General features: G+C 40.3%; 2 protein-coding genes across 4 annotated transcripts in view; one reads left to right on the top strand and one right to left on the bottom strand.

Annotated features, from left to right (window-relative positions):
- Nucleotides 1–6,156: 6,156 nt before the first annotated feature.
- Nucleotides 6,157–6,990, bottom strand: LOC131923182 (uncharacterized). Its single transcript, XM_059278121.1, has one exon. The coding sequence runs from the start codon at nucleotides 6,988–6,990 to the stop codon at nucleotides 6,157–6,159; it is 834 nt and encodes a 277-aa protein (XP_059134104.1).
- The window catches only part of Pikfyve (phosphoinositide kinase, FYVE-type zinc finger containing), a 91,895-nt gene continuing 74,109 nt past the window's right edge, over nucleotides 6,565–24,350 (top strand). For 2 of the 3 annotated variants that reach the window (XM_059278893.1, XM_059278894.1), the window contains exons 1-7: nucleotides 6,565–6,630; nucleotides 10,084–10,264; nucleotides 12,308–12,457; nucleotides 12,697–12,732; nucleotides 15,812–15,930; nucleotides 16,601–16,772; nucleotides 22,402–22,609. In XM_059278893.1, the coding sequence (XP_059134876.1) occupies nucleotides 10,093–10,264; nucleotides 12,308–12,457; nucleotides 12,697–12,732; nucleotides 15,812–15,930; nucleotides 16,601–16,772; nucleotides 22,402–22,609 (857 nt within the window). In that variant the 5' untranslated portion in view covers nucleotides 6,565–6,630; nucleotides 10,084–10,092. The remainder of the gene's footprint in view (nucleotides 6,631–10,083; nucleotides 10,265–12,307; nucleotides 12,458–12,696; nucleotides 12,733–15,811; nucleotides 15,931–16,600; nucleotides 16,773–22,401; nucleotides 22,610–24,350) is intronic. The other variant, XM_059278895.1, reaches the window with a different exon arrangement.

The raw sequence follows: 24,350 nt of genomic DNA, 5'->3' as shown, positions 1-24,350 counted from the left end.
ATTTCTTTATGCTAGATTAGTGGAACTGGAAGTATTGAATCAAAGAATACAAACATTTTTAAGGTGTTTGTTAGATCCACCAAATCATTTTGCTGGAAGCATATACCTATTTATATTTTCACATACAGTATGAAAGAGTGGTAATTTCATTATATTCTATCTAGAAGTGAGTCATACAATAAGACAAAAACAAAAACAAACAAACAAAACCAAAAATCCAAATAGTCTTTGTATTATCTACCAAAGGGAAGCAGAACTTCTTAGACAAATGATTGGTTATAGGTATTATGATTTATTATGTAAGGGGTGGAGGGGGGACCGGAGGGTATCCCGAGTGTGCACGGAACCAGGCTGGCATGCTGGGCAGATGCAGCGACGGGCTGGTGGGCGACCCACTTCATGTGGGCATGGTGCCAGGGCGGCGGGTGGACATTAGCAATCCAGACACCACATCCATGTCGAGTTTATTATAATAGCGAAAGATAGGAAAAGACAGGAAAGAGAGAGAGAAAGAGAGAGAGGGGGGTTCAAGGGTGCGCACCTCGTGGGAGGGAAGTGGAGGGGGGGGGGAGAGAGAGAGAGAGAGAGAGAGAGAGAGAGAGAGAGAGAGAGAGAGAGAGAATTTTTCCTTTTGTCAGGACACAGGGTGGCGCCAAGGGGTGGGATCAGAATATTAACATAGGCACTGGACAGGTAATGTTGGAAATGAGTCTGCGGAGCCAGAAAATAAATGTGTGTCTTCAACATGTCAAGAAGGAATGTATTCCACAGGTCAGTGGCTAACATCACAATTAACTGTGGAAATTGAAAGCCTTGTGCACAATTAGACAAGGCTTGGCCACTCTTGTCCCTTCTCAACACACTTACAGTACAGCAATCAGGAAAGGCACAAGCAAACAGGTATCCAGATGAAGGAAAGAGAAATTAAAATGCCCTGTCGGTAGGTAGTATTATCTTAGATATGGAAAATCTTAAAGATGGGATCAAAAGCCTGTTAGAAGCAGTGAAATTCAGTAGCCTTGGATGCCTACAACCAACACACAAAAGTCAATAGCATTTTTATTCACCAATGACAAAATCTTCAAAAGAGATCAAGAAAACAATCTCACATGTAATAGCTACAAAGTTAAAATGCTAGCCCGGTGTGGTGGCACACATCTTTAGTTCAGCACTTGGAGGCAAAGGCAGGAGGATCTATCTACATGAATTCAAGTCCAGCCTGGTCTACAAATCAAGTTCCAGGACAGCAAAGACTACACAGAGAAACTCCGTCTCAAAAAAACGAAAAGAAAAAAAAATTAAAATGCTTAGATACAAATTAACTTTACAAAGGTGATACTGTAAATTATAAAACAGATAAAAAAAACTCTAAAGAAATAAACAGAGACAGTGTTTGACTTCATCTAGAAGGGCATTCTGTGTGTGTGCATTGGAAGAGGTAATGCTGTAAATATGTATTATGTAAAACAACCAGCAGATCCAATGCTGTCTCTTGAAAAATTATTGCTGGGTGGTGGTGGCACACACCTTTAATTCCAGTGCTCCGGAGGCAGAATCAGGAGGATCTCTGTCAGTTCCAAGCCAGCCCGGGCTACAGAGTGAGTTCCAGAACAGCCAATGCTACACAGTGAAACCCTGTCTCCAACAAACAAACAAACAAACAACAAAAAACCCAAAAAACAAACAAATAAAACAAAAAACCCAAACACACCAAAAATAATAAATAAATAAATAAAACCCCCAAAGACCCTAAATTGCCAAAGTAATTTTGAATGAAAAGAAGCTGTACACATCACGTACCACTGACTTCAAAGCATAGTACAAAGCTATGGTAATCAAAACAGCATGATCTCAGTATTAAAAACAGACGTGTAGACCCATGGAACAAGGAGAGCAGAAATAAATCCACTTGTGATAAACTTATTATTTGGAAAACCCTAGGGAAAGGATATTCTGTTCTATGAATCTTATGGGAAAAACTGAATACCCACTTGTACAAGAATGAATCCATATCTCATACTGTATTAAAAATCAACTCAAACTGGATTAAATATCTGTGGTAGTTTTAAAGAAAACGGCCCCCAAAGAGAGTGGCACCATTGGAGGTGTGGCTTTGTTAAAGTAGGAATGGCCTTGTTGGAGGAAGTGTGTCACAGTGGAGGCAGGCTTCGAGGTGTTTTGCTTAAGCTTTGCTCAGTGTTGCCTGCAAGACGTAGGATTCTCAGCTACTACTCCAGCACCACATCTGCCTGCACGCCACCATTCTCCCCATCATGATGATAATGGACTGAACCTCTGAAACTGTAAGTGAGCCACCCCAACTAAACGTTTTCTTTATAAGAGTTGCTGTGGTTATATTTCCTCACAGCAATAAAAAACAAAAACAAAACAAAACAAAAAACCCAACCCAACCAACCAACCAACCAACCAACCAACCAAACAAACAAACCCTAAGACAATATCTAAATGTAAGACCTGAAAATGCAAATTAGTAGAAGAAAACTCAAGCAGAAAGCCTCATGACATTGGCCTGGGCAGTGGTTTTTACTTTTATTGTGTATAACCCAGAAATTTAGGCAAGAAAAGCAAAACAGACAAATAGGATTATATAAAAATAAAATGCTCTGAAAAGCTAGAAAAACAACACTGAAGAGACAGCCTATGGAATGGAAGAGAATATTTACAAACCATACATCTGGTAAGCTGCCATTACCCAATGTGTTCAAGGAACTCAGTAGTGAAAAACCCTAACCAAGTTATAAACTGGAAAAAGGGCAGGAAAAAGCAAACACTCCTGAGACATTGCGATGGTTTGAAATAAAATGGCCCCCAAAGGCAGAGGCACTATGAAGAGGTGTGGCCTTGTTGGAGGAAGTGTGTCACTGTGGCGGTGGGCTTTGAGGTTTCCTATGCTTGGAATACTGCTCAGTGAGCCAGTCAACTTCCCGTTGGCTCTGAGTCAAGATGTAGGACTCTCAGCTCCAGCACCACATCTGCCTGCATGCTGCCATGCTCCCCATCCTGATGATAATAAACTGAACCTCTGAAACGGTAAGCAAGCCACCTCAATTAAATGTTTTTATTTATGAGTTATTGTAGGCATGGTGTCTCTTCACAGCAATAAGAATTGTAACTAAGACAGACATATAAAAAAGATAAAAATCACTAGCAATCAGAAAAATGTAAATTAAAACCACACAGAGATATCATAGCCTAACATCTATCTGAGCAGCTATTATTATAACAAGTTTTGACAAGGGAATGGAGAAAAGGGCATTCGTGCATATTGTTGGTGGGAATAGACATTGGGGGCAGCCATTATGGAAAACAAAATTCAAGTTCCTCAACAAATAGAAATTCCACATGGATTCAGTGATTTCATTTTAGTGTATACATACAAAAGAAATGAGATGAGTGTGTTGGAGAGACAGGTACATTGTCAAATGACCCATGGCAGTCAAGAGGCATAACTAACCCAAGTACCCATCACTGAAGGAATGGGTAAAGAAAAATGTGGCATATTGGCGTAGCATACTACTATTCATCCAGAGAGAGAGAGAGAGAGAGAGAGAGAGAGGGGGGGGGAGAGACAGAGAGAGAGAGAGAGAGAGAGAGAGACAGGGAGAGAATAGGTTGGAGTGATAGTTTAGGCCCTGAGTTGATTCCCAGAACACACATAAAAAACACAGGTGTGTAGGTGGGCGGTGGTGGCACATGCCTTTAATCTCAGCACTTGGAAGGCAGAGGCAGGTGGATCTCTGTGAGTTCAAGGCCAGCCTGGTCTACAGAGCTAGTTCCAGGACAGATACCAAAACTACACAGAGAAACTCTGTCTCGAAAAAACCAAACCAAACCAAACCAACCAACCAAACAAACAAACACCCCCCCCCCCCAAACACAGGTGTGGTAGTGCATGCTCATAGTCCCAGTGCTGGGAAATGAAGACAGGCAGGTCCCTGAGGCTTTCTAGCCAGCTATCATCATCAACCTGGTGAGCTCCAGGCCATTGGGAGAACCTGTCTCAAAAACAAGGCATATGGCAACTGAGAAACAACATCTGAGACTGACCTGTGGCCTCCATGACTGGCATATGTGTGTGCACCCTGCCCACATGACTTTGAACATACAATAAATACAAATTAACAAAGAAGGAAATGTCACTTGTGGCAGCATACCTAACCTGGAGGACACTATATTAAGTGAAATACATCAGAAAGAACCCCCCCCCCCCCCCGCAAGATCTCATGTATAGAGTTTTAAAAAGGTTAATCTTAGAAAGAAGAAGAGAGTGGAAAGGTGGTTGTTGGGGGTGGGCAGCCGAGGTAAGAGGGAAAATACAAAATAGAAAGCAAATACTCAGAGTCATGTCAAATACACCCAGGAGTTTTCATGAGGGGCTCCCACTGGCCAAATCAGGGGCAACTTGATTAAACAGAACAGTGACAGTGCTGAATTAGGGTACTACTGGAAGAAAAAGAGAAGGAAAAGCTAGGAATTTTCAGTAAAGTGTAAGTAATTACAACATATAGAAGCATGTGGGTATATTCTATATTCCAGCTCAGCAAAAAATTTTTTTTGATGTCTAGTATGAGGCAAGAACCCAAAAAGAACTCTTTCCCAAAAGAGAAATCAAAATTTCCACAGAAATTAAAGTGCATGCTAATGTAGACAGGGGAGTGTAAACTTCTGGGGGAACACAGACTGTATTATGGTCACAGCTTTATTCTTGGTGGAGTACCTACCCAGCATATGAATTGCTGGTCCAATTAATGACTCAGAAAATGTTGATGAGCTGGAGAGATGGCTTGATGTTACTGCTTTTTACAAAGGACCCAAGTTTGATTCCTAGCACCCACATTTGGGGGCTCACTACCTCCTATAACTCCAACTTCAGAGGAATCTGACTCCTCTGGCCTTCCTTGTCACCTGTACAGAACACACACACACACTCACACACACACAGAGAACTTGAAACAGTGTTTGTTTAGGAGACTTGGAGTTTCTTTTATATCTTGCTATCCTGTCAGCTGGATTATCTATGGTGTTCTCTTGGTCTATTTTATAATTTATTGTAGGTTTGTGAGATATAAGCGTCTGGTGGACTCATTTAAAAAAGTTTAAAAAAATTTTTTTATTAAAGGAAAATGCGTGAGCATGTTCACGGTCAAGGAAGAAGTTATTGGGAAAGATTTGGTTGATGAGACACTGCAAGCCCCCAGGGATATAAGGCTGGACAGATTAAGCTGAGAAAGAAAAAGACATGATCTATGAAGGAGGGAGGCAGGCCCAGGCAGGTGTGGTTGCAGGTAGATGTGTGATGGAGTTGATTAGGTTAAGGGATGCACCCATGGTAGCTCATGGTATAGTTGAAACTCTCAGGGGAAAAACGACAGCCCGGGAGTGACTAGGCAAAGCTGTAATGAATGTCAAACGCGGCGAGAGGGCGCTGAGGACAAGAATCAAGAGCCCAGTGAAGGATAGGGACCGGGAGTTGCAGCAGCCCCTAGCTTCAGGGTTTGGTGGTACTTTCCAGCGCTGAAAAGAACAACTGGGGAAAGCTGGGTGGGATATGCCAAAATTCTTGAGGAACAGGATCCACAGAATCAAAGTCAAATGACACCACCCTCCAGAGTCCTTTCAAAGCTCCCCTGCTAATCCCTCACTGAAAACATGAGCAGGTTTTAGCTTGTTTTCTACTTTTTAATTGCACAGCCCTTTTGGGCAGGACAAAAATAACGGGTCATGTTCATACCAAGCTGAGCAAGTCGGGGCTTGATAACTTTATCTGCCACACAAACCCGAATTAAAAAAAAAAAAAACAAAAAACAAAAAACTATAGAGTCAACATGACTTGGGTCAGGCTCTGTGCCGACTGCTTTACATGCACTGTTTTTACCTAACTTTCAAAAGAACAACAACAAACAAACAAACAAACAAAAACCATGGAGTGAATGCTGCCTTTAATGAATCGGCCTTTACCCACCAGAGGTCTGAGGCCTAGAGAAATAAGCAATTTGTCCGAAGTCACAGGGTTGCTTTTAGCGGAGTCCTGCAAAAGCATCCTGAAATTCACATCCATCCATCCATCCACCTCTTCGCTCTAGGCTACTCAGGTGAACGCCGGTCCAAGGGGTAGCGGTCTCTTATCGTGAGTGCTCACAGTGTTGAACACTTACGGTAACGGCGGTCCGGCTGACGTCGGGTGCCCCGCGCGTCACCCTGTGACCCGCACGCGTGATGCTCACGTGCACCGTCGTCCTCCCGCTTCCTTCGGGAAGGCTGAAGCAGCCTTAAGTCCACCGAGGCTGGGGGGCGGTCTGGGACGATACTCTCCGGGTTGGATTCCTTCTGCCTGAACATCTGATCGGAAGGGCCGGAGGGCGGGGAGGAGTGGGCGGAGCCGGACCTCAGAGCAGGTTTCTGATTGGCTGGGAGGGGGGATCGGGCGGAGCCTGGCGGCGGTGGGCGGAAGCGAGAAGCCGCAGCTACCGCGTAAAGCCTTTGGCTTCGTGGAGCAACCGCCCGCCGCCTGGGAAAGCCGGCGCTGCTCCTGGCGGCGGCTTCGGCCGAGCGGGGTGAACCGGAGCCCGGGGTGGCGGGAGGCCAGCGGGGCCGGGGCGGGAGGCGAAGGTAAGGGAGGCAGCGTGGCGTGGGCCGGCGGGGCCCCGCAGTGGGAGGAAGGCCGGCGTGGGTCGCCGAGCAGGGCGGGAGGGATGGCGAGGGCCCGATCGAGGCTCCGCGGCCGAGGCTCGCCCAGGGGGCTCCTGAATGCCTGCTGGCCCTGTGTGGTGGGACAGGGTGGGAGCTGGCCGGGCCACCTCCTGCAGAGGCTTCCTTGGCACACCGGGAGTTCTCTTGCTCCTCTGTTCCCCTAGTGCCCGAACTTGTTTCGGAGGTGGACCGTCTTCTTTTCCTCGGGGGGTGCAGCCCCAGGCTGGGAAAAGAAAGTTCAGATCCACAGAAACCATTCCAAACTTGGCGTGTGCCCATCAGCTTGAACGCTCGTTTCTGACTTTTGAGGTTCTTTCACTTCAACTTTGTGTTTTTTTTTTTGAGGAAGAGACTTGGTTTCCCAGCCAGCAGTCGATCCCCCTTTCCCAAGAAAGGATGGAAATGAAACTTTTGATGGATGCGCTTAGGAATTTAGGGTCGTCTGTCCTATTCAGGTTCTTAAGACATCCAGGGCAGGTGCAAATTCTGTACAAAGCAGGTTATTGCTGTGTCTCTTGTGTGTTATGTGTTGAATGATAAAGGTTGATTCATTCGGTGCATCTTGTGTTGGTACGGTATTGACAGAAGAGGTAGGCGCCTAGCAAATCACCCCGTCTTGTTTCCCATTTATTTGAATCTTTCTGCCTCTCCTGTACTCCTACTTCCCCTCTCACTCCCCAGGAACAGGGAGGGGAGGAGGGAGAGACTCTTAGTTTTTTTTTTTTTTTTTTTTCTCTTAGGTTCAGACTTGTGACAAAGACAAAGGTCAGGCCTTTTTTGAGAAGCAAGACTAATTTCCTGAGGGTTTTTTTTTTTTTTTTCCCCTTTCTCTCCCTCTTTCTTCCTTTTTCTGGGAAAGTTACAGGGATCACACAGTGGTTTTCCTTTAGTGGTTCTGTTGTGCACGGGTCAAAAATGAACAAAAACCTTTTCTTGATGGGAGCGACCATCATTCGTATTCAGCTGTCCTGCGTTAATAGATAACGTTTGACTAGGCTGACACTTGGATTTTCACCTAAAGCTTTTATATGAGCTGATGCATCAAGTTATTTTCTACACTTTAATAGTGGATGCGTTTACTGATTTGCTTCACCAAGATACTGTGTAGCAAGTCTGCATATACCATGCTCTCCTTGCAGTAAAAAAAAGAGACAAGTAGTTGGTGACACTGCAGAAGTCGTTGGATAAGTAGGTTAATATTTCTAATTATGTATGCAGAAAGAGCCATGCTTTACAGCATAAACAGTTATTATGCTGCTAAAAATCAGAGTTGTAATTTTTTTGGATGCTGGTAGCGTGTAATTATTAAGATTAATTCTATGTGATTGTATTTATGTTTTGGAGATGGCACTTGGTCCTGTGCTTTCATGCTAATTTTTACCTTCATATTTCCAAAGCTTAATGAAAGTTGTGGCTATAGACAACTTCTAGAAGTAATTCTAAGACTCCTTCACCAGATGTGTCGAGGTGCTTTTGTTGGTATACTTTAGTGGAATTGGAATAGGCTGTGTTTAGAAACAAGGGTTTTTAGTGCCATCACATCCTTCTCTCTGGTGGTCTTTAAGACAAAACCAAACCAAACCTTGAGTTTTTATTTGATCAGTCACCATCTTAACCCTTTATGGTGGAGCATCAATTATTATGATAGTTGTATTGGCTGCTCTTATATCAACTTGACACTGGCTAGAGTCTTCTGAAAGGAGAGAACCTCAGTTGAGAAAATGCTTCCATAAGATGGGCCTTTGGCAAGCCTGTAGGGCATTTTTAGTGATTGATGGGGAAGGGCCAGCCCATTGTGGGTGGTGCCATTCCTGGGCTGGTGGTCCTGATTTCTATAAGAAAGCATGCAGCCTGAGCAAGCCTTGGTGAGCTTACAAGTAAACAGTTCTTCCTCATGGCCTCTGCATTAGTTCCTGCCTCCAGGTCCCTGCCCTGCTGACCACCTTTGATGGTGATGAACAATGGTGTGGAACCTTTGTGCCCCAAGTTACTTTGGTCATGGTGTCATCATAGCAGTAGTAACCCTAACTAAGACAGTACCTCGTGTCATCTCCCCTGTGGAACATGATGTTGGAGGTCCTCCTTCCCTGGCCTCCCTCTTTTCCCTACTCCATTGCGGTTCTCTACTTTTTTCTCCCCCATCCCTTCCAAAAAGTGCTTGTTGCCACAATCTCAGCCAAACGAGTGGTTTCATTTCTGCTTTAATTTACTAATCAGTAATATTAATAATCTGGGGAAATCTTGAATGTTAAGAGGACACAGCTAGAACTGGAAGTGTGAAGAGCTACAAAAATAATTTTGATCAGTAGCAGACTGTTGAGAATTTTGTGGCAGGACTTGGCGTATAGTCACAGGCCTGTTACTAACCGGCTCTGATCCACCCAAAGAAAATTGCTTTCGGTTTGGTGTACCTTAGTTGCTGCAGCTGTTGAACGCAGTAATAAGGCTAACTTATGTGACTTCCAGAGTACTGAGGAAATAAAATGAACTGATAGGATTTTGAAGGAGAAAACCTTTTTAGAAGTGTGTGATGTCCGTCTTTGTATAGATTACAACCTGTAGCATCCCAATGGCCAACATACCAGAGGATACTTATCTTTAAATTTTCACTCTAAAGCGGGGGAAAGCCTCAGTGCCTTTCTGTGACTTTCATTTGGTGATTAAACTTAACTGCTTTGACCAATTATGGTTTTTTTTGGTTATTTAGAGACAAAAATACCTTTAAGAAGGTTATTACCTTAATATCTTTGGAGTTTAGGCTTAAAGTGGGGGAGATGTGGGAATCCCAAGTTCATGTGTCTATGAGGGCAGAATGGACAGCTTTTTGATCGAATACTTGTCATATGCACTGCCAGAGCTGATTGCTCAGATTTCGTAGAGATGTCCTAATAGGTGACTGATTTTCTTTTCTTGAGATACGTAAGTAAAATAAGGCTGAATAGTTTATGTTATATAAAGTCAGTTTCCCCTATAACTTTAAAAGGCGATTAAGTATTTTTTTTTCTCCCCAAAGAAACCACACACACACACACACACACACACACACACACACTATAAATGATGGGAAAATTTTTTGTCTGCTCACATTTATGCCTTACCTGCAAAGTTTTAATTAACTTTAATTGTAAAAATAATTAGAATGGTAATCTTTGAAATTAGGTTGGCCGTATAGCCATAGTTTTAAGTGTGGAGGCTGTTTTCATCTAGACCACAGTGTGTTTCAGCCTGAATTTGGATATGTGGAAATAGATTTCATTACTCTTTGGTGTTTATTGACATGAATTATCACACCGTTGGGCTGTGTGGGTATTTGCCTGTTCTTCGGACGGTGTCTAAGGACCTTCTTTCATGTTTTTTCCTCCTTCGTTCTAGACTCATGAAATGGCCACAGATGATAAGAGGTCCCCGACACTGGACTCTGCTAATGATTTGCCTCGCTCCCCCACTAGTCCTTCTCATCTCACTCACTTTAAACCTTTGACTCCTGACCAGGATGAGCCCCCCTTCAAGTCAGCATATAGTTCTTTTGTAAATCTTTTCCGTTTTAACAAAGGTAAGGTTTAGTTCTACAAATCAGAAAATGCGGTTTTGATTCTCTGCATTCAGTGTTGTGCTGTGTTGTTACAAGGAAGTGAAATATTAACAAGGTGGTAGCTTTAACCACAGGTCACTAAATCTTCATAAGGAAAAGGTGGCATTTCATTGTAATCAGATTAATTTGTGTGAATAGAATTTAAAATGGTGAAGGCTTCTTTTTGGTTTTTCGAGACAAAGTTTCTCTGTGTAGCTTTGGAACCTGTCCTGGAACTCGCTCTGTAGACCAGGCTGGCCTCAAACTCACAGAGGTCCACCTGCCTCTGCCTCCCAGAGTGCTGGGACTAAAGGTATGTGCCACCACCACCCGGCTGAAGGAGGTCCTTTTAAAAGAGAAAGCAGTTTTTCCACTTTTTTTTCTGTTAATATGCTTCAACTTTATAAGTTTACAAAATGAAACTTATTTTGAGGAAGGTGTTAATAACAAAAAGATTTTAATTAAGGAAATAAAATTAAGCAGCAGTGCATGGTTTATATGTTTAACAAATTAGAAGCTGTCAGCAGGCCTGTTGAGATTTAACACTCATTGGATTAAGTTGTAAATGATAGCAAATGAACAATTAATTTAAAAATGAGTTCTTGAATAGTATATTATTTATTTTTTACCATGAAGAATTAAAAAAAAAATAGCCATATATTGCCCTTAATTTGCCCCCCCCCCTTTTTTTCTGTTGAAACAAGTTTTTAGCTCATGCTAGCTGAAACTCACTATGTAGCTCTGGCTAGCCTTGGTCCTGAGAGCTAGAATTACAGGTCTGAGTTACCATGCCTGATTCATTTGTCTTTATTAAGTGTGTTAGGCAGCAGTTCTCAATAGTGGGTTTGCGACCCCTTTTTGGGTTCGCATATCATATATCCTACATATCAGATATTTATGTTATAATTCATGACAGTAGCACAATCACAGTTCTGAAGTAGCAACAGAATAATTTTATGGTAGGTGGTCACCACAACACGAGGAACTGTATTAAGCATTGTGAATGTTGAAGACCACTGTGTTTGAAGGTAATCCCCATTTTAAGGAATTTGGTGGGGTTTGATAGTTTCATTCAGTAGAATTTTTTTTTTCCGCTTAACTTCCTTTTTTTTTTGAGATAGGTCTGTAGACCAGGCTGGCCTCAAACTCACAGAGATCTGCCTGCCTCTGCTTCCCGAGTAAAGGTATGTGCCACCACACCTGGCCTTCAGTAGAAATTTTAATAGTACGACCTGAATTTTATTAACAGTTTTGTTTAACGGGCTGTAAAAGCTGTTAACACATTTTTAAAGATAGTGATGTTTCTATTTTAAAAAGCAAGCTTTACTTTTTAAGAATAGGTTTAGATTTATGGAAAAATTGAGAAGATATTTGTGTTCCTATATGCCCCATACTGTTTCTTCTAGTATTGATACTTAACATTAGCATGGTAATTTGTTATAATTAATGAACCACTGTTGGTATATTTTGTTAGCTACTGTATGTATTCAGATTTCTTTAGATTCTGTGTAATAGATTCCATCCAAGATAACATTTTACATTTAGTTGTTGTAAGACAATAAATAGTCTTTATTTATTTAGGAAGGTTTAAGAAATAGCTACTAAGCTGGGCACTGTTTGAGCAATACAGAATGATCTCTTCCGTAAACTCATCAAAAAGGCCAAGGTTCTGTGTGAGGCTTGTATTCTGTTTTTTTTAGTATGTTTGCAAAATATCAAATATAAAGCAGAGCATATAGTTCATGTATACAAAAGGTATGATTGGAATGTAATTTCATTCTGATTTTTTACCTTTACTTAAAAGTTAAAAAGATTTATTTTTATTTTTATGTGTATACTTGAGTTTTGTTTATATGTCTGAGCGCCTGAGGAGGTGAGAAGGGGGCTGTGGTTATGAGCTGCCTGACAGGGGAGTTGGGAACTGAACAAAGGCTTCAAGAGCACTATGCCCTCAGTTATCTGTCACCTTCTTGTTGAACTCTGAGCCTTAGCTTTTCAAGTAATACCAAATTTCCTTTGTCACAGAGAGAGGAGAAGGGGGCCAAGGAGAGCAGCAATCTCCGAATGCAGGTTGGTCCAGCCCTCAGATTCCTTCGAGGACACAGTCTGTGAGGTCGCCTGTCCCTTATAAAAAGCAGCTTAATGAGGAGCTTCAGCGGCGCTCTTCAGTGTTAGGTAAGGCAGCTAGCTGTCTTATCCTCTGTGTGTGAATCTTCATCATGTGTTTCTAGGTCAGATACTGACAGTTTTCCTGTTACTTGGAGTAGTCAAGTATTCTTTAGAATAACTAAAACTTACTTAGGTAACAAAAGAATTTTTTAACCTGAAACATTCTTCATCATGTCATTAAACTTTGATTATGCAAGCACTGATGTCCTGACTGAATTTTGATTAATTGCTTGCTTGGGTTTCAGCGGAGAACACTTTGCCACATCCCCAGGAGAGCACAGGTTAGTTCCAACTTTACAGGTGGATTGTGCACCTATTCTTGGGATGCTAATGAAGTGTGACGTGCATGCCACTGGCTGCAGAACACTGCCAACTCCACTGGTGGGCTGCCGATTGCTCTTGGCCTGTCTTTGTTGGGGTGCACACTGTCAATGTGGATACACTGCTTCTCTTGCCTGCTTGTTTTCCATCTTGTTCCACCATGTTCCACCTCATTCATTTTCATGCTCTTCTGGCGGGTGTGGGCTGGGAATCTGTGTCTCTGTTGGGACTAGCGGTGGTTTTTGCTTTCTGTTAGATTGTTAAGCTCAGTGAAGTAGTTGGCTTAACTGGAGGCGATGGAAGAAGGGCAGTGGCAGTGGTTCCATGGAGAGCAGAGGTTGTAGTATTGGGAATCAAGTGTCCCTAAACTCCTGTCGGTCCTGTCGGGCACTGACTTCCATAAGGTGCTTGGGCAAACAATAGTTGTGTAGTAGTGGTTGGCAGAAGGATGTTTTATTGCTTGTTGAGACTGGAAGGTGGAGGAAGCAGAAGTAGAAGAGGAGCTTATGCTGAAGGGCTAGAACAAAGCTGGCTGTGTCACGTCCACAGGTTTCCTAGGGCAGCCACCTCTGCCCAGCTTACATCGTTTTGAAAGGAAGAGTTGGGAGATGGGGGCAGAGGATTTTCTTTTCATTCCAGATCACCCAAGTTTAACCTTAACCTTATTAAAATCCCCTTAAACCGGACCCATGGCTTAGGAGGATGAGGCAGGAGGATCGAAAATTCAAAGCCAGCCAGCGTAGGTTCCATGGTGAGACTCTATCTTAGGGGAAGAAGCAGAAACAAGTTACAGGAACAAAACCTGACTGACCCTTGGCAACACTGTGCTCTATTTGAGGACGCTTTTCTGATCAGATTCTATGCTGAATTAAAACATTATTTCTGAAAGCTTTCATTTATTTCCTTCTTGTTAAACTCAGCATTTAGTTTTCACATAATGCCAAGCTAAAATGGGCCAAAGAGCAGTCTCTGAATTTCTTCACTTGTGAAATTGAGGAGTTGGACTAGAATTCTTATAGTCTTGTAGGGGTTGTAGAGTTGTAGCTTACCAAAATTTGCTTCTGTTATGGTAAATTTGAACTGTTTATCCATAGGCAGAGCTTGGATGGCCTCCTTCACTGTGGTTTTCACATTCCTTAGTGTCCATCAAGTCCACTTGCTTCTTGGATTTTACTTGGAGGCCCTTGAACTTCAGAAGCTTGGGACTGTTTAGTCCACTGTTTTTCCCTCACTCCGTGTCTAATTCTACAGTTTGGTAGTTCTCCTGTCTTAGGGAAGTTACGTGATTTGCTAGAATCCGTTTTACAGAGGCAGCAGCTGATGGTGTTTGTCTAAGGGCAAGGATCTTTTCTTTCTCTGAGGTCAAGCAGGGTCTCCCTGCTTATTCTTTCCCACATGAGGATATTGATACTCTTTTTTCTTCCAAGCAGCTAAATGCAAAGGACTTCACCCCTTACTGGCTGTGCCAGGGAGCACCACCATTATGATTCTTACAGCTTTGTGTCTCCTTTTAGAATTTATAATCATGGAGAGGTTTTTAGTTGTTGTTTGAGACTCAAAACAAATTTAGTTGTTGTAATACATGTTTGTAAACAGTACATCTGAGAGCTATGCTGCAATTAAGATAGATAGTTTAGATGAGGTGTTATTTTAATGATTAAACTGCCTTAAATTCTTGATGAATTTGGATTTATACAGCAACCTCTTGTTCTTTGCAGTCCCTATCTCTGTCTCCTGTTCCCCCCCCCCCCAAAAAAAAAACTAGTAGAAAACTAGCAAATGATAAGATAGATTCAGGGTGGGATATTTTCCATTTTATAGTAATTTACCTTCCCTGTAGGGCATACCTTTTAGATCCCCAAGTAGATGCTTAGAGCCATAGGCACTTTCAAAGCCATAATATATGATTTTTTTTCACTATTGAAACCTATGATAAGGTTTAATTTATAAATTAGACCGAGAGATTAATAATAGTAATGCTAAACTAGCACAATTGTAACAATATAGTAAAGTCTTCTGAATGTGATCTGTTTCTGCTGAGCTAAGACATGTTAATATTTTCAGACTATGACTGAGGGTAGCTGAAACCTTGGGAAATAAAACTGAGATAGGGAGGAGTTATGTAAGTTGCGGGGGACTCCACAGGTTGTTAGGTTAATGTGCTTAAGCTAATAAGGAAGTTCATCATTTTTTGTCAAGCCGCTTTCATTTTCCCGAGGGTTTGAAACTCTTGTAGAATAGATAGAAACTTCATTTGTGATTTTTGTCTAAAATAAGAAAATAATGGGTGCAGCTATGGTAATTACACTCCATTCTGGTCACAAAGCTAGAATGTGGGCTTCTTTTATTATCAGTAGATTTGGTTTCATATTGTTATTTCAAATGTAAGTGATCCCTTGGAGTGTGGAATCGCAGGGTTGAGAAGGTGGTGGGTGCAGATGTTGGTGTGGGTTGGGGGAGAGTTGGGTTGAAGCTTTGGCAGTTTTAATTTGCTTGGACATTGGTCATATATTGTTGTCCTGTAAAGCCTGCTGGGATCTTTGGAGGGCTGGTCTATAAAACTTTGTGATGATCTGCTATGGAACAGATCAGTTTGGTCCTGTTGCTTACCTATTTGACTTTTAGACCAAGTTAAATTAACTCTCTGGGATTACTTTTCCTTCTGTTCAATGTCTGCCAGGTGTTTGTTACATATTTGGTTGGGAAAAAATTGTGCAAGAAATCATTAATGAATTCTGGGCATGTGATGCTTCCATTTCAACCTTCAAAACCATTAATCATTTCAGATAGTTCTTAGTACTTAACTACATGTAAAATAGTAGTTTGTGTCTAATAAGACATTCTTGAAACAACTTATTACTTTTGATAAAGATCAGTTTTAATTCTCAATCAGTGTTAGTGGCTGGGACAACACATGTTTGCTAACAATAGGGGATGATTTGTATTATATCACATACAAACATACACAGACATAATGTTTGCTATGGTTACTAGAAACTTAAAAAAATCATTATTTTTTTTTTTAAAAACCTGAATCAGACTCAAGAAGGAAAGCAGAACCAGCCTTTGGAGGTCATGACCCACGTACAGCTGTTCAGCTTCGAAGCCTCAGCACAGTATTGAAGCGCCTCAAAGAAATCATGGAAGGGAAAAGCCAGGTATTGTAGAGGCCTTGGGAGAGTTGTATTAAGCACTCATGGAGATCATGCCATACTCACTGACAATGGCATCATGTCACTTAAATGAAAGGTCATTACTTCTGATTCTGAACACCAGAGTTATACACATGAATTCTTAATTTTTTTTAGTGTTGTCTATTCCTTCTTTTTGGTCCTTTTTATATTTTCAGTGTTTGCTTTTCAGACCAAGATGCTCACCTGTGGTTTTGTCAGCAAGCTTTATTATTTTTGTTCAAAAATAGGGTTCAAGTTTTCCTTTGTCCCCATAGATGTCTGGTTGGACCTAGTACATTGTTTTTAGAAAGCCCTTCCTTCCTTCCTTCAGTGGTTACATTATAACTCATCATAATTCATACACTGTGCAAGCATGCCACTCTTCCCTGTACTATGGTTCCATTTTTTTTTCATGTCCTGTACTAATACTCTGTCTAGAGTTATTGTAGCTTTAGAATAAGTTCTGATAGCGGGTGATAGAAGTACGTCAGTTTTTTTTCTTCGAGATTGTCTTGGTCATTTTAACCTTTTTGCATTCCATCTGAATTTTAGAACTAGCTTGTCATCCGCAAAAGACACCTTCTAAGATTTCATTTGTCACTCCAACTTCATACTCGTTATTTTGAAGAGCTGTCACACGCTCTTGTTGTTGTAGGACAGTGACCTGAAGCAGTACTGGATGCCAGACAGCCAGTGTAAGGAGTGTTATGACTGCAGTGAGAAGTTTACGACCTTCAGACGCAGGCACCACTGCAGGTTGTGCGGGCAGATTTTCTGCAGCCGTTGTTGTAACCAGGAAATCCCTGGCAAGTTTATGGGCTATACCGGTAAGTGTATTTCCTTAGCAGTGGCCTAGTTAAAAGTCAATTATGAAATAGTTAAGTGGAAGGCCAATGTTAAGCCATTTTTAAATTTTGGGTTTTATATCTATGGTAGCAGGGTATAATAGTGAGAAAGAGAGACAGAGCTTTGACTTTAAGAACTTTGAATAGTGGAGGAGGTAAGAGTATTCATAAATAACTAGAGTGAAAACATAGATATGTAAAAATCTATAGCAGCATTAGAGGTTATTAGATAAGTCGATTTTAAGTTTATATTTCTGTAGAGTTTTTATTGACAAAGTAAAGGTTGCCCTTCACTTACATCATAGTGTACTTTGGCAAATTGTATCTTTATTCATATTATTTAATTGGGAATGTAGTGAAATTGTAGTAATGGAGAAAGATCAAGGACATTGAACCACGATGAGTGGATTTATGCAGTGATTTGGGGATGGAAGGTAAGACTGTTTTACTAGTCTTAACCTTACAGTCTTCCTTTCTTAGCTGTTCAAGTGCTGGGTATACAGAGAAGCATCGCCACCCTGGCAGTTTAAAATTTTATTTATTTATTTGTTTGTTTGTTTATGGTGCTGGGTATCAAACCCAGAGTCTTTTGCATGTTAAATAATCACTGTGCTACTGAGTTGTATCCCCAACTTAAAAGAACACTCTTAACATGTTTCTCAGGTTATACTAGTTTCTGTAAAGATCTTCCTTATTTTTCTTAGTTTTTAAAAAGTTTATATGGATTGGTATTTTGCCTTCATGTATGTCTGTGTGAGGGTGTTGGATCTCCTGGAACTGGAGTCACGGACAGTTGAGAGCTGCCATGTGGGTGCTAGGAAACGAACCCTGGTCCTCTGGAGGAACAGTCAGTACTCTTTAACCACTGTCCAGCCCAATCTTCCTTATTTTTTGTCTGTCTTCATAAGCAATTCTCTTCTCTTAACTCTGTTCTTACTGCCAATTTGTACAGTTCATGAGCTGGGAATTTGAATCCTTAGGCTCACCCCTTTTCCTACTTTGTGTTGTACGTTTAGGAGCAGTGAATCTTATACTTGTTATTTTAATAGGAGGTTTGTCGAGTATTAACCTGGGCACTGTCAGTATTCAATTAAGATCTAGAGTTACTGTCTTGCAAGTCTTTATTGCCCTAACACTTCCCTCAGTGTTCGTTTTACTGTTGGAAATACTCACTAATGTTTTTATTTTTCTTTAATTTTTAAAGATTTATTTATTTGCTTGCTTGCTTATTTATTTATGTATATATGTATATATGTATGTATGTGCATGAGTGTTTTGCCTGCAAGTATGATATATGTGCACTATGGGTATGCCTAATGTTCACAGAAGTCAGAAGGGGGCATTGGATCTCCTGGAATTGGAGTCATGAATGGTGCTGGGAATTGAACCTGGGTCCTCCTCAAGAGCAACAAAAGCTCTTAACCACCAAGTCATCTCTCCAGCCCTTTTACTAATGCTTTTAAATGGAATCTAATTAGAGAACCAATTTCAGAAACTTCAGAGCCAATTCAGAAAACTTATCCCTAAGATCCTGTGTCTATAAAACTATTCTTGCGCTGAATCAGTATAGTTAGGTTTCTCTATAGAAGTGGAACCAATGGGTGTGGTAACAGGTTTACCTATTGTCAAGGAATTGGCTCAAGTCCTTGTGCAGCTGGTAAGTCTGAAGTTAACCAGGTTAGTCAGCAGGGTGGAAACTAGGATTTCCATCTTTCAGTGCTGAGACAGAGTTCCTTTTGCTGTTGGAAACTTCAGTCTTTGTACTCGAGGAGGCCTCAGTTGATTAGGATGAGAATCATACTATGGATGGTTGTCTGCTGTCAGATTAAAGTCAACCATAAGTGTCAGTAACACCGGAAAAACAACAAAACCACACGAGCTACTAGTGTTTGAACAAAAGTTTGTTTAGTCAAATTGAACCTTAAGATTAGTCCTTATAAGTGAAAAATATATGTTGGACACAATTACAGGCTAAGACTCTGAATAAATGTAAAATACCTAGAATATTGATAGAAAAATCAATGAATTGGCCTGGTGGTGGTCCATGCCTTTAAGCCCAGCACTCAAGAGGCAGAGATAGGTGGATCTCTCTGAGTTTGAAGCCAACCTGTCTATACAGTGAGACATTGTCTCAAAAAAAATAGAAGGAAAATATTACACAAATCCTAAATGGTCTTATAATAAAAACACAGAGCCATATATCAGGATGAAAGCTGAAAGATTAGAGGAAACAAGCCTCTAGAGAAACTTCTTACCACTACCGAATCCTCAGGCCAAAAGGAGTGAGATTGTCTCTCCACGAATCCTCAAACTGAATGCCTCCGAGTCCTCAGATGAAAAGGGCCTAATTCCCGTCTCCTTACGCCTTATATGCCTTTATCCACTCAGCCATTTCATTTCTTATCTCAACCTTTCTAGTGCTGGGATTTATGGCATGTGTGCTTCTCAAATACTGGGAATAAAGGTGTGTGCCACCACTGCCTGGTTCTGTTTCTCTCCTAGCCTAGATCAATCTCATGTAGCCCAGTGTGGCCTTGAACTCACAGAGATCCAGATGGATCTCTGCCTTGGCCTCTGAAGTGCTAGGATTAAAGGTGTGTGCCACCACTGCCTGGCTTCTATGTTTCTAGTGGCTGGCTCTGTCCTCTGATCTTCAGGCAAATTGATTTGTTAACGAGTAAAACAAAATATCACCACAGGAAAATCAGTGAATTTTATACAGAATCAGTGAGAATTAAGCTGCAATTGTTGGTGGCAATAGCAGTAATACCTGCATTTATCATGCAGTTTTTAAATTACATATATGTCAGTTGCCTTCAGTGAACTATAAATTCTGTAATGGCAGGGATATGTCTCATCAATCTTTGCCATTAAACAACTCTAGGCATGTGTTCATCCTTTGTTGATGAATGAACATTCTTCACAGAGTGAAAGCTTTTGTGGTTAGGCTTGAGGCTTGGCTCTGTTCTTGATTTGATAATTTTAGTTTCAATGGTTGACTGGCTAAGGTAGTTTATCATTTATAGTCTAACCTAGTTTTTGCTGTGGTAAAAATTGAAGGTCTTTCTGCAAAGAATAATTTCACTTCCTTAATGCAGTTAAGTTTCAGTAGTAGTGATTATCATAGCACTCTTATTTATCCTAGACTGAAGTACACTTTATTTTGTTACTGTTTACTGAGTCCTATTTGAAGTGGGTATATTTGTCTTTATTGAGTTTTATATAAATTTCATCCACTAAAGTGTAATTTTAGAAATTAGTCAACTAGTGACTTTTTATTTTGATTACTATACATACATAATTTGATAAAATAGAATTATTATTATTATCTTTTTATTTTTTGAGACAGGGTTTCTCTGTGTAGCTTTGGAGCCTTTCCCAGAACTCACTCTGTAGCCCAGGCTGGCCTCAAACTCACAGAGATCCGCCTGCTTCTGCCTCCCGAGTGCTGGGATTAAAGGCTTGTGCCACCACCACCTGACTGATAAAATAGAATTATAATAGTTATCTTAAAATGAGACAATAAAAGTAGTTTAGTAAACTTGGTAGCGGTTTATGGTAAAACATAGTACATTGAACTATTAGAAATATTTTTTGTGTCACTTCAGATTTTTAATATTAATGATAAAATATGGTTGAAGTATAATTATTAAATAACATGCTATTTAGTGAACAGCTGTTTGTCTTGCTACTTAGTGGTAGGCTAAGTTCTGAGAAATGTATCCTTAGGAATTTTTCTTCTTGTGTGAACATCGTAGAGTATACTTAGGATTAGCTAGATAGTAAGTTGCCTCCAGTGAACTATAAATTCTGTAATGGCAGGGAATGGTCTCCTCATTATTAGAACTAAAATTATCAAGTCAAGAAACAGAGCCAAGCCTGACCACAAATGCTTTCATTCACTAAAGAACGTCCACCAGATAATGCCCCTTCCTTCTGGTGTTGGAGCCCCAGTACCATAGAGCCCCGGGTAGTTCTGAAAGCCTTATCCTCTTGTCTCTACCTACCAGAAGGCCTTATCACCCTGCCTCCAGGCACAAGGTGTGTGCCACTCTGTGCAGCTTTCCTTTTGGTTAAGATGGTGCCACCGTGTTGCCAGGCTTGCTTATGTAGTCCTCCCAACTTAGTCTTCCAAACACCAACATGGCTCCTCAAAACAGTAAACTCTTACTTTGGTAAGTAGAAAAAAATGATCAAAAATATAACATAGTAAAGATAGAAACCAGTGACCTGGTTGTTTATCATCAAGTGCTGTTTAGATTATGTGCTTTAGAGTATCATGACTTACAGATCAGTAAGTTTATTTAAGTTAGCCTCCACAGAAATTGAATAATGTGCTACCCTATGACATTATAATCAGTGTTGGACCAGGCAATAAGACTTTTTCATTCCCACTGTAATCTTTGTATAATTTATAATACAAAACCACTGTCGTGTGATGTGGCCTGTTGTTAACTGAAATGTCATGTGGTACTTGGTGTATTTTGCCTCTTAGTACACCAAATTGTTATGGGATCACACCAAACAGTGTTTTATAAAAACAGAAGAAATGAAGGACTTTGGGACAGGACTATATCCTAAAAAGGTTTAAAAGTATTAAGAAATGCTGTTTGTCCTCCTAGGAACTATTTCTGTAGTGCTGTACATTGAACTCAGGGCCTCATGCATTCTAGGCAAGCACTCTTATAACCAAACCATACTCTTAGCTAGAACATTTCAGTTCTGTTTCACTATGAATATTTCTTCTAGTTTTAATCCTAAATTAAATCCTAAATCCTAAATTACTGTATGTAAGACCATTTTCCATTAGTTTTAAAAACTGTGCACTAGTAGATGGAGGAAATCTTCCAAGACCCTATGCCTAGATGAAGAACTACATGGCTGCTGAGAGGGACAATCAGTCTTCTCCAGGGGCTGGCCCCTGATAGGTTATCCAGCCCCAAGCAGTCAACCCTTAACACATACGAATACATTAGGCTGTATTTTTGTCTGTGTGGATGTGTGCTTGTATGCCTGTGTGTATAACAATAATTACAGAAGAGCTCGTGAATTTGAGAGGGGGTTGGGAGAAATAGGATGAGCTGAAGTGAAGAGAGGGAAGAGTGGAAATGATGTAAATACAGTACTCACCTATGAGAGTCTCAAGAGTTTTTTTAGTTAAAAACATGTGCTCTATTGTGGAGACTAGTCTTCAGGGCTTCATGAGAGTGACCTTAATGTTATTTCCTCCTTACTTGTTGCCTAGAGACAATAAGTTGTTTCTGTTGTGCTGGTTATTTACTATATGAAATCTTTTCTCTTTGAAAGTCCTACCTCTGATAGATTCCTCATTACATGAATACAATTTTGAAAAAATATTCTAATAGCCGTAATTTTCTGTTATTATTATTGGGTCAAATATCTTACCTGTTATAGATACTTGAAGTAATTGGGATGCTTGGATGAATTTACTGTAATAATAAATGTAACGTGTACAGCAGACCCAGCTAAGTGTTTCACTTATTTGAAATGTCTTTTTGGTAGTCTTTACTTGAAAACACTTCCTTTTATTAAAGTACCTATTAACACAAAGATTTAAAATATTACCTTTCCTTATTACTTTTCCTCCTAGGTGACCTCCGAGCATGCACATACTGTAGAAAAATAGCCTTAAGTTATGCTCATTCTACAGACAGTAATTCCATTGGGGAAGACTTGAATGCTCTTTCAGATTCAACTTGCTCTGTGTCTATACTTGATCCAAGTGAACCTCGGACACCTGTTGGGAGTAGAAAAGCCAGTCGTAACATATTTTTAGAGGATGATTTAGCCTGGCAAAGGTACTGTCACTTGAATATAATTTGATTTAAACTTGAGAAAAGCTTAGTCCTTTGTATTTTTCATTAACATTTATTTCTTTTTGTTATCTACAAATTTGCTATTTTTTCCAGTTCATGTACAGAAGGATCATAGATGTTTACTTATGGATAGTGATTATATTAACATTCAAATATAAGTGCATGAGAGGAGAGTTTTTATACCTGGTCATATTTACTGTTCTACTCTTAAAACCAAGAACAGAATGCATGACATGTGCATGATCTTTGCAATATTTGTTGATTAGGCAACAGAAGTCATTGATACTAATAATTCCTAATGTAGTCTTAGAGAAAGGAGAGCACTCCTAAGATCTGAATTTGTTTCCAAATTCAGCTAGTTTTTTTCTCCCTCTTCTGAAGGAGTATTTGCTGTGTTTATATCTGGAGATGCTTTGCTGGCTGATTGTAGATAAACAAACTTCCTTGGAAGTTACCTAGAATTATTCACACTGGAATCCAAGGTTCATCACTTACTTTCTTTAGGAGAATAATCTTTTTACATGAGTCCCAAATTTTCCATGTCAACTAGCTTAGAGTTTTAACTAACTTTTTTCTTTTTTTGTTTTGTTCTGGTTTTTGAGACTAAGACAGGGTTTCTCTGTGTAGCCCTGGCTGTCCCATAACTCACTCTATAGACCAGGCTGGCCTCCAGCTCAGAGATGCACACCTGCCTCTGTCTCCCAAGTGCTGGAATTAAAGGCATGTGCCACCACACCCAGTTTAATTAACATTGTTCTGATGAGTAATTTTCTTAGTTACTTCTTAACAAAGAGAAGAATTAGTCTATTGCATATTTAAAAAGAAATGAATTACAACTACATTCAGCATATGTGAGCCTGGCCAGGGACATAAGTAGAAAAGAAAGTCACAAATCATATATGCACTAAGATTCTAATTATATATTGTTCAGAAATACATAAATGAAGATAAACTCCCAGGGATACAAATGCTGTAATTATTAGTTACTTGTCTCATGACTGTAACAAAATCCCTAACAGAAGCAACTTCTAGAAGAAAGGGCTTATTTTGGCTTACAGTTTCAAGGAATACGGTCCACCATGGCAGAGGAGGTTGGCAGCAAGAGGGGAAGGTGGCTAGTCACCTCGTGTCCACAGTCAAGAGACAGCTGTGAATGCCTGTGCTCAGTTCCATTTCCCCTGTGATTCAGAAAGGGACCCCAGTGTATGAGGTGCTACTGCCCACATTTACAGTGGGTCTTTCCACCTCAGTTAACCTAATCTAGATAATCCTTCCCAGACATGTCTGGGGAGCGTTTCAATGGTGACAGTTAAGACTAATCATAACAGTGATAATCATATAATTTTTAATAATGGTTTCACTAAGATTAGGGAAAGGTTGGTACTGGGTAGGGGAACACAGACTCTTCAAAATAGCGGTAATTGAGTCTTCTCTGTAAGTTGTTTGATGGGTCATACTATACCTTATACCTTATATACATTTTATAAACTTAATTGATTATATTTATTAAAACAATAAAAAGCTATGTATTCTTTATATTGTTTATGGTTAGCAATACTTATTATTTGTGTGTGGTCCAGTTATGTGATCTCAGAATTGGCAAGTATGATTTAGTAACACATCGAGAGAGACAGAAGTTGGATCTCAGACATAGAGTACTACTTGAGTTTTCGGCTCTGTGTTAACAGTTTCATGTCCTTCTCCTTTTGTCATCACATCGTAG

Source organism: Peromyscus eremicus, chromosome 13, assembly GCF_949786415.1.
Source record: "Peromyscus eremicus chromosome 13, PerEre_H2_v1, whole genome shotgun sequence".
Taxonomy (NCBI): Eukaryota; Metazoa; Chordata; class Mammalia; order Rodentia; family Cricetidae; genus Peromyscus; species Peromyscus eremicus.
This window is presented reverse-complemented; position numbering and strand designations above follow the sequence as displayed.

Bases quoted from the DNA above. Each gene is read 5' to 3' on its own strand.
- LOC131923182 (XM_059278121.1), bottom strand. From the start codon at position 6,990: ATGGGCACACGCCAAGTTTGGAATGGTTTCTGTGGATCTGAACTTTCT.